Raw genomic sequence first — 14,969 nt, forward strand, 5'->3', positions numbered from 1 at the left:
CTGGTGTAGTATGTGACCTCAACCTCGGTGGCTTAGATAATTTTGTTACTCGAAATTTTCTTAATAGGTTCTGGTCTGGGTGTCCAGAGTAGTGCCTCGGCGTGCATTGTATACTCATTGTATAGGAAATTACCTAGTTTGATACCATGTCACTTAAAAACACTGCAAGTCCCAGTGTTGTGTTTGGTAATTTCATGACAACGAGAATGTTTCGGCTGTTATCAAGGCAATACAAATTTATTCTATTTTCAATATAAATAGATTATTTTGCAAAATAAATTATGTTGGCTAGATAGAGTGTTTTTTCTATAATAATACCAAGTGACGGGATGAACAAGTCGTGCGCCTGGGGGCAAGCGACACGCCTATCCATAACAGTTGCAGTGCCACTCAGAGGTTTAAATTACAAAGATCTTAAGGACACTGCCACTGCGCCCGTCACTCTGAGTCATAAGTTGACGAAGTCGCATGTGCCTGTAATTTCACCAGCACCCTTACCCTTCTAAACCGGAACGCAGTAATGTGGCAGTACCTACTTCTCTGGATAAACTCTTTCACAAGAAGTTCTACTGCTACTAAAACGTATTACTACTGAGTAGTGACTCAGAGTGAATTGTACTCATTATACAGGAAATTCCCTAGTTTGAGACCAGAGTGTAGTTCTCTGGCACTATTATATTATTATTTATCTAGTACCGCCAGAGTTTCGTTACTTTGTTATTCGTTATTCATAGTATAGGGAATGACCTAGTTTGGGATCAGGTGAGTAGGAATTTCTTTTACTCTATATTTAGGTTACGTTAGTTCAAATATTCAGCTCCAACCTTACGTAATGCCGTGATCGTCTTGTAGGGTCTTTCTTTATACTGTACGGGTTATTTGTAAAACACTAAGGCTCTAGAAAGATAGACTGCATTTCAACTGCACTCCGACCGTGCAGCCCGATTGCAGTCGGTGTGCAGTTGGCTTGCAGTTCCAACGAAACGGTTGAGTGCAGTTCAAATGCAGTTGCCTCTTGCAACCTCTCAGGTTGTTACTATTTTACAAATAACCCTGTCATCAGATTTTCTGAAATCTCTTGACTTTTGTAGGTTGCTGCCTTTTTTGTACTAAACGCTACCATCTCACATTAATTCAACAGATTACCTTCAAAAGTACATTTCACATCCTACACACTAGATTAAGTAGGCAGTAAGTATACGATATCAGGTAAAGAATTCGTTGCACAACATTTATACGACGTGAAACTAGACGACAAATGTCGTAAAACCGCTTAAGCATATACAAATTTGGAGCGACATGGTCGTAAAGGCTACGTGGTATTGTAAATACTGACATGCTATTAAATGTTCGACCCCCAGAAACGAATCAATAGGAGCGTCCTGGTGGTAGGGATCGTGCCCATTGTTTTATCCGAGACGACAATAATACGCCGTTCTATAGCTAACAAAATATACAAGGCAGTAGGTTACAAAACAACACAACAGTGTTTTTTCAATAGAAAACTATCGTAAAACTCTATATAGTCCGTGATCCTTAATCATGAGCTTCCTCGGCTGCGGCTCGACGATAGTCGAAAACTACGCGCCAAAGCACTGACAGCCCGTTTATTCAGTATGGACATAGGAGAGGACGGCAGCGAGCGACTACCCTCGTTTGCTTCGTTCTTATTAAAGTCTTAATGTAGGATTGCACACTACACTAGCCATATCACGTTCTAAAATCTCATTCACACTAACAGTTCACATGGCCTTGTATTGCAGGCTCTGTCTTTAAATTTAATGCGTTTTAACAGTGATATTGTTCCTTATTATATGAATGCAAAATTTAAGACAGAATGTTACGTAATGAAGCAAATGAACGTTTGGTTTAACAAATGCACGTAGAACACGAGATTCTTTTATATTCAAAGAACTTCTCTACTTGTCCACTATTTAGTTTCTCTTTAAACTCTAGGCACAATACCCGTTTCATTGTGAGGGTACAGTGCCAAGATCGCGTTAAGCTTGTCACTTAAGATTTGAATTGAACTCTAATTCAAAAACTCTACAAAAACTACTATCCATATCTATAAAAAATGGAAGTAACTTCGATCATTTAAAAAAAAGAATGAATATTCCCGTTGTTTTTTTTTTATTAAAATTGATAGGTTTTTAGGTTAGGTCTGAATACTAGCTATAATGTCACATGGCGAATAAAAGCAAGCACGAGCCCAAGCGCTCTCAGCGTTTGTGTACATGTGACGTGGCGTCAAAAGGCCATACAATCAACGCTACTCCATTTGGTGTGTTTTTTGGAGGGTGATTAAGAAGTTTTTCTGCTATTACGGTTTCAAATTAGGAACTATGGTTTAAAAAAAATGTTGTGGTATAATGCCTATTAGACCAGTCGTGTCGTACAAAACAATGGATACAAATTATATCATCGGAGTAGGCCAGTCAATTCCTTCAGCACCGTCGCTTCAAGTTATGAATGTTAAAACATCATTGTCGTATGACACGCTACAACGTACATCGTATTGATGAATATTTAACAGTTATTGATTTATTCTAGAGAGCTACGTTTATGCCTTGTCGATAGCAAAAGTAAGGTAATTGTTCTTATGGATGTAATAGTACGTGCAATAGAATAGTTTTCTTTGTGTTCATGCCACATTAGATTATGGATCGTTTTTATATTAAAGCTAGAGTTGAAATTAAATGTTAATGTGCTTTTGATTATACTTGCTTTACCTAATTATACAGGGACAAAATTGGATAACGAACATAAATGTTAACATTCTGATTATCTTCGGAGACTTATATTGAAATTGTATTCAAATATTTTAGTTGTCATATGCTTATTGTTCTAATGAACATATTTTTCTTTTAAATGGATATTTTCTACGAAAATCGAAAGAGTTTCGCTATGGCTACATACATATTAATGCACGTGACTGTACATATGTGTATAAACAAACTATATAATTTAGCTCCCTAACCGGAACTAACCTGCATCTCGGGTGATCCTCCTTCATCCCGAATGAGGAGAAGATAGCTGTGCCCATCAATGATTACTTCCTTCTTGAAGCGGCCACCTGCACATGAATAAAAAATTACCTAATTACATGGACACACACACATACATTGATACATGTATATTTTTAATTGTCTCCCACTGACCTATGCTCTAGTCAAGTAGGTACAGATGAATTTGCGACATAAAGGATAGGATACAAAGTAAGAAGTAATTGACTTAAAAGCATCAGATGATTTTGACATTAGCAGCAAATCTCATTAACACTTTGCAGAACAACTTTACCAACCCACTCATTTTCTATCTCATCCATTAACTTATACTCTAATACATATAGATAAACCAAGAACAATATGAGTAAATTTGATTTTAGACCCACACACACAAACAAATAAGTAAATTGCTATTAGAGGACTAAATTAGTAAGAGAACTACATGCCCTATAGGCTATAAACTTCAATAATGGTGCAGGTTTGTATTTAGTTCAGTTTAGTTTTGTAGCACTAGCAGCGCCATCTAGTTAATGATAAAAGCATTTACATAAATTTTGGCTAGAATGCGCCATCTGTTGCGTTTTCTCTGTATTACTTGAAATGTAAGCACACAGAGGATTTCCGCATCAGGCAGTCCGTGGTTCTAGGTATTATCGCTAGGTGGCAGAATGAATGAAAATTTTTAATTTACAATTTTTAAATTAATATTATTAAAGTGTACTGTTACTTATAATAAAAAGTAATTATATTATATTAGTAGATAATAATTTACGTACCTTCAGGACTCTCCTCTTGCATGTAAGTCCCTGTCAAATAGCGGTGAACTAGCGCTGATTTACCACTGTCCGGAGACCCCAAAACTCCAACTCTTAGCTCTGTCACCCCTCGCGACGCTGTCCATTCTTGGCTGTTGACGAAAGAATCTGTAATGAAAAGAAAACATTGCTGAATATTATAGAATACAGGAAAATTAAACATAGCGCTATAGAGTAAAATGTGACGTTTTAACGCCATCTATTGGCAAGTAGAAAAAGTTTTAAAGTAAAAAGTAAGACAATATAGTCTACTATAATATAGACTATAATATTATTGAATAAAATAATGTTGAAACTGACGGATGTGGTAGTGAATAATTTATATCAACAGAATTATGTAAAACCAGAAACTTATATTGAATATCACACATTGCGAAATAACTTTCACTTGTATCCTATGACTTCCTGGTGGTTAGATAAACGGACTGGTTTGTCATATTGATGCCCTAAATAAACGTAACTCGTTACAATTTTAACTAAGTTAAAATTGATAACAAAAACTTTTCAGAGGACTTTGGTGGCCTAACGGTTTACATTATAAGCGCTGTCACAGTCTCCCGGTGGGACTAATTTGGAAATGAACTTTTTAAATTGGTTCTGGACTAGGTGTTCTGGAAAGTGCCCCAGAATTCCGTTGCTCTGGTACTCATAGTACAGGGAATTCCCTAGTTTGAGACCAGGCTATTGGTGAGGTTGTGTGGCATACATATTACTTATTCCTTTTTACCGTAATTTACTGCGGTAGTACTAATCGCTAGAAAGAGATCATAGTACATATCTCAACCAGAATGCGAGGGAACGATCTCAAAAAAGTCTAGGACAACAAACGTAACCGGAATAAAATATTGGTCGAAAAGACGCGACAATGAAGAAAATGAAGTTTATTTTTTTCTTTTTAATACCTAATGACATCAAGGTTGAGACTTCCTAGTAAGTATTATCTACCTGTGGCAGGAAGGCCAGCTCTTCTATTTCTCTTTAGTAATAGAAATAAACATACTAAATACAACCAGCAATAATTGTAACTTATTAATTAAAAAAACCCACCTTAAAAGTTCATGGAATTACCCTACATCTATTTGCTGAGTTTTATTGAAATCGGTTACCGGAAAGTGCGCGAATATTTGGTGCGGTAGAATATTTTCTTAAAATTTAAATGGGACCAATATTGAGGTACTCCCAAATAAAAAGAATCCTCAAAATCGGTCCACAAATGCCGCGTAACATACATACAAAAGAAACTACAGCCGAATTGAGAGGACTTATATGCGGATGAATGAGGCGCAAGAGGTACGTCAGGAACATAAGAATAGAAGTGTGTAGTCTTCGCCTACTACTGGGAGACCAATAAAATATTTCTCAAGTCAAGAGCCATAGTATAGGAATTTCATTGGAAATTCATAATAACCTGTATTGTACATCGAACTTCATTATGTTTGTATAACGTTCTGACACAAAAAAATCTTGGGTACAAAGAAGTTTCGTTTACTTTGTGTCGTCGTCCACAGACGTCCACATTTAACTTCTGTTTAGTAAAACAAATTTTCTGACCGGTTAAAACCATAAAACCCCAGAAACTTACACAATAACCCATTAGAGTAAGACATAACGGTACTCGTAAAACAATATTGTTACTATTAGAGAACCAGATTTTTATCCGCTTCCGTTTTATTCTGTCAATAACCTAACAGTGCTTTAAAGTTACGTCGCATCAAAAAAGCATCGACCAGTCAACTTATAAATGTTAAATAAATAGGTTACATTAGAAATGATTTGTATAAAATTATTTAATTTTATGTAAATAATTGACTGTGATGGCGAACATCCTTTCATAAAGAAACAGTAAAACAGAAGTAGCAGCAGAAAAGCTCCTTGTGAAAGAGTTTGTCCAGGGAAGTACTGCCACCTTACCTACTTCTGGTGCCAAGCAGTAATATGAGCATCACTGTTTTTCGGTTTTGAAGTGTAAAGTTCAAAACAGAAAAACAGCCTACTTTCACGGCGTTTCTGTGTAACAAATCGATGCCTTACTTTCTCAAACTCGTATCTTATAAAGAGTACACATTTAATTATTCAGGAGATGGCAAAATTTTCTATTATATTTCTTATCAAGTGTGTTAATTTGTATGCATTACTTTAAGAATATGTAAAAGCCAGTGCGTAAGGAAATGTAATGTGAAATCCGCTTTTGCATAAAGAATCCATTTTTTGCATTTCAGTGACTTTGTGTTTTAAGATACGAGTTTGAGAAAGTAATGCGACGAAATGTTGAAATCATCAGTTGTAATTTATATTTATCACATTTCAGACAAGAACTACCCTTTTTTCATGCGGGTTTAATGGGCGATATACTCCAGCTACTTCGAACTACAACCAAACCAAAAGCATCAAAGAGTACATAAGATGAGATATGGACAAATACTTTACTTCACAATATTTTCGCAAATTAAGTACGCGTATGTTTATGTGGGTAAACGGTATCGGTATTTTCCGTTCATATACAGGGTTATTTATTTGGAAAATATTAATAACGTGGCCAGACTATTACTCACATCATAAACAAATCCCTTGTTCCATGACTTTTTACAGAGTATAATCAATAATTTATCAAAATCTAATTTATAAAAAATTTAAAAAAATAAGTTTTTCTGACATCTGATATTTTTAGATCTGTATTTCTTAGTAACGTAGTAAGTTCAAATGTGCAAGCGTATTACCTTTTTTTTTATAATATCAAGTGACGCCTGATGGTAAGCTACACGCCATAACAGTTGTAGTGCCACTCAGAGCTTTAAATCGCACAGATCTGAGGGACACTGCCACTGCGCCCGTCACCTTGAGACATAAGTTGACAAGTCCCATGTGCCTGTAAATGCACCAGTACTCTTAGCCTTCAAAACCGGAACGCATCAATCCTAACATTACTGCTTGGCGGCAGACATGATAAGGTGGCAGTACTTCCCTCGACGAACTCCTTCACAAGGAGATCTACTACTACTAAAGCCTACTTACCTAGCGCTTTCTTTTGTTACCGCACAGAATTATCACCGGTTAGAGCGATCTATTTAAATATTTTTATTTTTATAAGAAAATAATAATAATAAATAAAACCGTAGGGTACTACGGATATATAGGTATAGCTTTCTATCTATTATATTAGAACTCAATCGCATATAGTAATGTATGTACCTACTGATATGTTTAATTGCCTCCGAGGCCGAACGGTTACCAAGCTGGACTGCCACACAGATGTCCCGGGTTCGGAGAAATATTTGTACGACCAACATTTATTTCTCTCGTGAGTTTGGGTGTAATGTGTGTTTGTCTATGTGTGTGTCCATGGCACCTGCGATACAGGGTATTAATGCGGGGCTATAATAACAATAATAATAAGGCGCACACACATGCGCGTTATTATTATTATTATGTTCCGAATTTAACAGTAGGGAAACCTACAGAATTCATATTTAATTACACGTGCGCTTTTATTAATTATATTACTTTTATTTTATTTTGCTTATTTTAAGAATTTATAAATAGCAGTAGAGCTCCTTGTGAAAGAGTTCGTCCATGGAAGTACTGCCACCTTACCTATTTCTACCGACAAGCAATAATGTGAGCATTACTGAGTGTCGGTTTCGTCAGGTAAGGGTGCTGGTGAAATTACAGGCACATGGGACTTGTCAACTTATATCTCAGGGTGACGGGCGCAGTGGCAGTGCCCCTGAGATCGATGCGATTTAAAGCTCTGAGTGACACTGCAACTGTTATGATGTCGCTTACCACCAGGCAGCACTTCTTGTTCGTCCCGTCACTTGGTATAAAATTTATTATATATTTATTATATATAAATTTATAAAATTTTTACATTTTTCATTCACGGATATACAAAATGTAATATGAAAGGGCGGGGTTTCTAACATAAGTTGTGCTTATGAGCAGCCCCAAGACCAGGGGGCCAATCGCGCTAATTGTCAACGGTAAAACCAAAACTAAACCCCAAACAAACGTCGCTAATTTGACTCGTTGCGTACATTTCGTATTTCGTATCGAACTAACTGTCAAAAGAAAAAAGTTAAACCAAAAATAAAACATTACCAATGTGACACGTTTCACACTGTAGTTTACCTAGTAAATAATTATTTCTTTTTTACTTGCTTTGATACTTCCTTTTTTGCGATATCTGCGTCTCAGTGGATAGCAAATTTCATGACTATGAAAAGGTTTCTGTATTATTTATGTACGTACTTATTTTTTTATGCCAGTATTTTGTGTGTGTATCTAACACGACTTACTAATGTCATAGTTTTTGTGTTTTTACGTTAGGTTTGTTGCCGTCATTTTTAACGCAATTACTGTGACCATGAAAAATAGGAAAACACGCAAACTTATGGCGAAAAATAATGAAGCTAAAACAATTTCAGTGCTCTAGTTAGTTATGATGTAAATTATACGTCAAACTATAGTAAGTCACGAAGCGGTTAACAATTATTATGGTCATTGTACAATAGTGATGGGAATTTCTATGTTATTTAGGTCCAACGACTTAATCGACAGACAAGAACATTCACAGCAACTACATGTTCCTAACAAAACACTATCAAAAACGTTTCAATCATCTCAATAGTATAATACAAATAGTGATACACTTCCTATAAAGTAAAGAATATATTCGTTTGTGTGAGAATCTTACCTTGCCGTAACACAGTTTCGACTAGCGCAGAAGGTAAAGAACATTTTTGTCAATATATCGCCATGAGTGTATGAATGATTTATACTATTAAAAAACTAGTACAAATTCAACTGTAAAACTGTTATATTTTAGTTATAATTATTAATACAAAGATCGAGAGAGAGAGAGGAGAGGAATTTTTTCTGAGTGTTTTCATATAATTCTCGTTTGTAATAACATTTACGTTTTATATAACAATCATTTTATTGTCAATTCAGATAATTCTTTCGAGGTGTTTATCTGTACCTGTAATGTATACCCCTCCTTTAATAGGTTAGGTTAGTTTAAGAAAAAGCAAATGTTTCCGAACATGTTTAAGACCAAATTTATTTCGTTTAATGATCTGTTTAGTTAGTTTAGTTCATGAATGAAATTATAGAATGTAATTTTATATTAACCGTCCGTTACATTAAATGAATTGTTATATATTTTTTTATGTAATATCAAGTGACGGGACGAACAAGTCGTGCGCCTGATGGTAAGTTACACAAAACATACTACACAACAATAAAACAGTCTATATTAAATATAAATTATTGTAATACGCGTTACGTTAAAAATATTTATATGATACACTACACACCCAACGTTTTACTGTCACCTAAAATGTCCATTAGGCTGATTTGGCTTACGAATAATACTGAAACTAAATAAGATATTAAAAAACCGATGAAAGGGGGTTGTAGAGCTTGTTTCGCTGATCCCAGATATTTCAATAACTCAATTTCACTAAAAATATCGATTACTTTAGTTATTTAAGATGAGTAAAATGTATGACTATTCATTTTTTAAAGTGATGCCATGCTTATTAGGCATTTATCTGTATTGTATCTGTAGAGCTCCTTGTGAAAGAGTTCGTCCAAGTACTGCCACCTTACCTGTTCCCGAAGCAGCAGTTCCCGTTTTGAAGGGTAAGGGTGTTTCAGAGTGACGTGCGCAGTGGTAGTGCCCGTCAGATCTTTGCGATTGAAAGCACTGCAACTGTTATGGACAGGCGTGTAACTTACAATCAGGCGCACGACTTGTTCGTCGCCACTTGATATTATAAAAAGAAAGAAAAGAAACGCTGGTTGGAGACTTTACAGATTTTCCGAGTGTTGTGAATATTCGACGTACAGGTTTTACCGCAATGTTTTCAGGTATGCTACTAAACATTTACAAAAGTACATTTACAAACATCGAGTATATAAACAGAATTAATTTGTTTGAAAACTATTCAGCCATATCATTACTGTGACAACTGCGCTCCGATTGGCTAGCCCGAGTTCGAAACAATTGACAGGTGTCGTCAATTGGTGTCGTCAACTGTTTCACTTCAAATCGACCAGTTCATACGCATATGCCGCTACAGATATTTGAACTTTTCACTGCTCACTAGGCCATCACCGCATTTTTTATTTGTTACTCAAGACTGTAAGTCTGATTTGGGCTGAATGAATATTTAAAAAAAAAATCATATTGAATTTTCTATGCCTACCATCTACCATTAGAGCGCTTGCACACTACGTCTGAATCGTATCAGTTCCGAATCCGAGAAATGACGACCCAAAATGTCACATGGATCATTTTATCTTTAGGTGTACAAGCGATATTCGCATTTTCTCGGATTTTGTGCACAAGCGACATCCGAAATGAGTCTAAGTTTTTTAGATACGTTTAGTCTTGGATTCGGAATGAATACGAATCGGATGCAGTGCGAAAACGTTCTTACGCTTTGTTCTGATTTTACAGTAGTCAAAGTAAATATATAATGTATTGGAAATTTCAACACAAGTACGCTTTCTAACGCAAAGTGCAAAAAGAAGCACGCGCTGCGCCTGTGCTGGTCATTACGTAACGAAACGATCGTTTGTCATTTGTCACAGGCAGTTGAAATGTGGCCAGAGAACAAACGATTGAAGTAGTGTGAATAGATCAACACAAATTAAAGTTGTAAGGCTATATTTGCACGACAGAGGGCGTGCATGATACTTATTAAGTATAATCTAAGTTCCATGAGTTGCCAGTCATTTAATCAATCCTTATTATGCTCGCAAATGTGATTATCGCTAAAATACCAAACATGCGAGTTTCTTTTTCGTTTCTCATTCTACTTTATATACTGCCTACTGTTGTACGCCTACTTACAGTACCGGCACGCTATAATGGCCGTTTTGACAGATTACAATAGTGAGCTGAAATCTCAATTCATTATCGAAAAAAATATAATAAATGCGAGTCGCATCTATTAGTTTTTAGATTTATAACTAGTATAGCAAGGGGTAGCTGATTAAAAAGTTTTAATAAAACGAAAATAAAAATGTTTACTTCATATATCGTCAATTCGAAACTGCAAACTCACGTCAAAGTCAGCTTTGACGTGAGTTTGCCGGAGGAGAAGTTGTGCTGGACAGCAATCCTATAAGTGACGATCGTTTCATTAAAAAAAAATCGAATTTCGAAAAACAAATGCCGAGTTGTGTAGTAAATTTATACATCCATAAATTTTATTGCACGCCACTCACTGCTACACATTGACGTATCTTGTTCCGTTGCACTGGAAGCGATTTTCGAACAAAAATGTGTAGTCTGATGTGCTGTTGACTGTACATCAATGAGCTCCTTCAACGTTGTTATGATTTAATACGAAACTCGATGAGCGGACAAACGTCAAACGGTCATCATAGCGTGCCGGTACTTTATGTGAGGGTGGTTGACGGACTGATGGCCTGACAAAAGGTGTCCCCGTGTTCTTTTGTCTTTGTTGTAAATAAATGGTAAATAACTCGACCAGACTGGTCTAATAAAGAAGTCCTCAACCCTGTACTATGACTATCCGTGTTGTAATGTTACAAGGAAATGTTCCTACTTAGTCTATAATTAATCTATACCTTCCAAATAAGGTAACAAGGTCGTACTGCCTTTTCATAGCAAAACCTTTCTTGCATCGCGTCGCTGCTTGTTTTTAAAACACGTTCTTGTTTCTTGGCCTCACAACATTTTTGTACGTGATGCTCTAATATTGCAACACTGCCACCGCAGCGAATTGTTAACAAGAACCAACGTTAGGAAAATTTAAGAGACATTGAACTGTCATAAAAACTTTAAATTGTGGTTTTAAGAAGTGCTCTACGCTTTTATAGTTATTTGGTAGAAGGCCAGTAAAATTTTTGATGTATAAAAAGCGAGGCGGTTTTTGCTGTACATCCGTGGTCTTGCCAAACGCGATAGAGATCTAAGTTTTAGCAAGCTAGTGAAAATTTTACATTTCTAACCTAGAAATACTTGCGAGATAATAACCCAATAAATGCTTAACAAGTGATAAGTAAATACGTTGCCGAGTGGCCTAAGTAATAGGTACAAGACCTAATCATGTAATGATTGCAATACTTTTCTAGGAGTAAATAAAATAATGAAACAACCAATACTTAGATGCATATTTTGTTAACAATCCATGACAACAAACGCACTTATTTCAATATATTTTCACCCATTTACTTGGATAGGCAAAGATTCTACCATGCAGCCTCTTCATATATTTAGACTTTTTTTCCATCTTCTAAGATTTAGACGAAAGCCAAACAAACGTTACAAAATAAAAAAAACCAGACAGAGTAGAAGTAGCCAAGTACCGCGTAAATTTTAACCATTTTTTTTTTTTTTCAAATAAAGGTTTACGGCGTGGTTGCAAGATTTTTTGAGCCAATTTAACTAATCAAGAATCAGTGGAGGTTTGATTAGCATTATATTTGATATTTTAATTGGCGGAAATACGATGTTCTTTTTGTGAAACTCATTATAGTTTTGTGTACAGAAGTATAATACTCATTAAAATACTGTGTACAAAACTTTAATGACATTTTTCAGTTCGATAGCGAGTACCATAGACAATATAATTTTGATTCTAAACTAAAAAGAGCTTTGAGATATGGTTTATAAAATTATAATTGATAGATAAAAGTACAGGAGTAGAAAAAATACGATAATCGTAAGCATATACATGCTTTCTTATATTTAGATGGGCTTATGTAATATGATAGTTTCTCGTGTTCTCTAAATTAGTAGGAACTAAACAACGGAAAATGCACTGCAGCGTTGACTGCAATTTTACATTGGCTTACTTTCTTGAAATATACACTTACCGCCATTCATTAACTACAACAATACATCATTTTCAATTTATATTACCATCATAACTTCGCAAAGGCACAAGAATACAAGTAACCACTGACAAGCAAGCTTGTATCATGCAAGTTAAACGGCATAACCACTTCAAACCCCTCATCATCCGAAGCACAACACGATTAAATACTTATTTCACACCTTTACGACGCTATAAAAATCCCAACACGTTCTTATGGGCGGTGACTTTTTGTCCCATGAATTTTTTAATTCCACAGTATTAGCGATGGGTGAAAAGGACCCTAAAGTATGCGCTTGATTTATTAGTATCTCATAGGTAATAAAGTTAATTTAGTGCGGGAATCGCGACGTTAATGATACCTGTGAATGGGTCAAGTATAAGGATTGTAAACAGAGCATGAAGGGGTGCCAGCGTAAAGAAGTTCTATACATTTTGGCCATTTGGGCTTGAGCTTGTAATAAACTTTGTCATATAACTTTTGTTGGGTATGTTCTGTGGGTTTAAATATGTAGTTTTACAAAACACAGATTGTTTGTAACGCGACGTACAATACAGGTGTAAAAATTATGAATTATTGTCGACTTAAGAAGGCCTCTTAAAAAGAAAGAAGAAAATCTAAGACTTTTTTGCTTTTGACACCCCGAGAAAGCTAAAAAATAATTGAACTTGGCATAAAACTTGGAAAAAATTTTAGACAAAGTTGTTCCTCCCCAAAAATCGAATCAAATCTAAGTATCTTGCATTATTCGTCCATCCCCAAAAATCACAGCGATCCCTATAACCTCATAAGACGCGAAGGCGAAATGTGCTCCTCTAATCTGAGGTTATGAGCGGTAAACCTAATATATATCTTGCTCGATGACCAAATAGGTATAGATATTGACCTACATATTGTGTCAAGATTAGGGGACGGATTATTAGAGACATTCGGAAAGTTTCCCGGTACCGAATAGGCCTTAAGTAAGTACATGACAAAAGCAATGAATTGGGGTCAACGGCAATTTTTTACTCCTAAGATTGTACATTACGCCCAATGATATTAAAATGTACTAAATATGTATAATTACCTACATGCTTCAGGCCCAAGTGAGTACTCTAAGTGCCCTGAAATTAGTACCAAAAACATATATTTCTAGATACCCTATGGTCTATATGTATAATAAAAAACTTTTTTTATACCAAGTGATACGACGAACAAGTCGTGCGCCTAGTATTAAGCGACACGTCTGTTCATAGTAGTTGCCACTGCACTTGAGACATAAGTTGACAATGACAAGTCCCTTGTGCCTATAATTTCACCGGCATAGTAATTACATGTATATACTACTATATATACAAAATATACAATAGGCATTTACGTGCTCATAGGAATAATATTTATTGTCTTGTTCTGATACACTTCACGTATTATATACATTATAATGTACACGAGGTCTTAAACAAAAGTAAACTTAGATCAAAATTGATGACAGCGAAACGATTTCATTGTAATTAAAGTATCTCGTCCTGAAGTACCTCGTTCTGAAAGTATATTGTTTGGAAAATTTTGACTGCATCTTAACGCTTTCGTGCCGACCGCTGTTATTTTTGGGGATGTTTCTGTTTGTTTATTACAAGAGTGTTTTAATTGGTCTAAATATACCATTTCTCATATTTCGTGTGAAAAGAATTAGCACGGAACCTTGACCCACGCAAACTCGTGACGCATCACAGGAAACGCGCACGCGAGGGAGTCACCGACGTCGCCCTATGGTTTCCTTCCGTTACTAAATGCCCATAACCGTTATGAAGCCTTTTTGTTTGCTATTGGAATAGGCTAGGGACAGCAAATGAGTGCTGGTCGCTTTTGAACTGACATAATGGCAAAGCGTATAATGGATAATAAATAAAGTAAGTATAAAATGTCAGACGAAAATATTACATTATTATATAACAATTTCAAATTTGATTCTTTCTTAGCTTATAAGAAAGAAACAAATTTGAAATTGTTATAGTAGTTGAGTTGTGGAAACAACCAGTTACACCATACCATGTATAGTAGAGTCATATTCTCATGGACATATTTAGAGGAACGCCAAATAAAGGTTGAATTATGATAACAATATTCTTTTAAACCGCTTCTTGCCCGTGATACCACCTGCCTGGTTCACCTGGGTAGATTACAGGCAATTATTTCTTCCCGTGGTTCACCTCTGACGTATAAAATAGAAATACTCAAAACTTATATTGGTGGTGATTCACCTCAAACGTTAACAATTTGATGCTGACTATTACGCCTCTGGTCTCATAAT

At 35.6% G+C, this 14,969-nt stretch overlaps 1 protein-coding gene across 2 annotated transcripts in view; it reads right to left on the minus strand.

Moving 5' to 3' along the window:
- LOC113231658 (centaurin-gamma-1A) overlaps positions 1-14,969 on the minus strand; it is a 318,073-nt gene that overhangs the window by 36,138 nt on the left and 266,966 nt on the right. For both annotated transcript variants that reach the window (XM_026466086.1, XM_026466087.1), the window contains exons 2-3: positions 3,785-3,931; positions 2,991-3,076 (exon numbers count right to left, since the gene is read on the minus strand). In XM_026466086.1, the coding sequence (XP_026321871.1) occupies positions 2,991-3,076; positions 3,785-3,931 (233 nt within the window). The remainder of the gene's footprint in view (positions 1-2,990; positions 3,077-3,784; positions 3,932-14,969) is intronic.

Source organism: Hyposmocoma kahamanoa, unplaced genomic scaffold (assembly GCF_003589595.1).
Source record: "Hyposmocoma kahamanoa isolate Upper Pololo Valley unplaced genomic scaffold, ASM358959v1 66, whole genome shotgun sequence".
In the NCBI taxonomy this organism is placed as follows: domain Eukaryota; kingdom Metazoa; phylum Arthropoda; class Insecta; order Lepidoptera; family Cosmopterigidae; genus Hyposmocoma; species Hyposmocoma kahamanoa.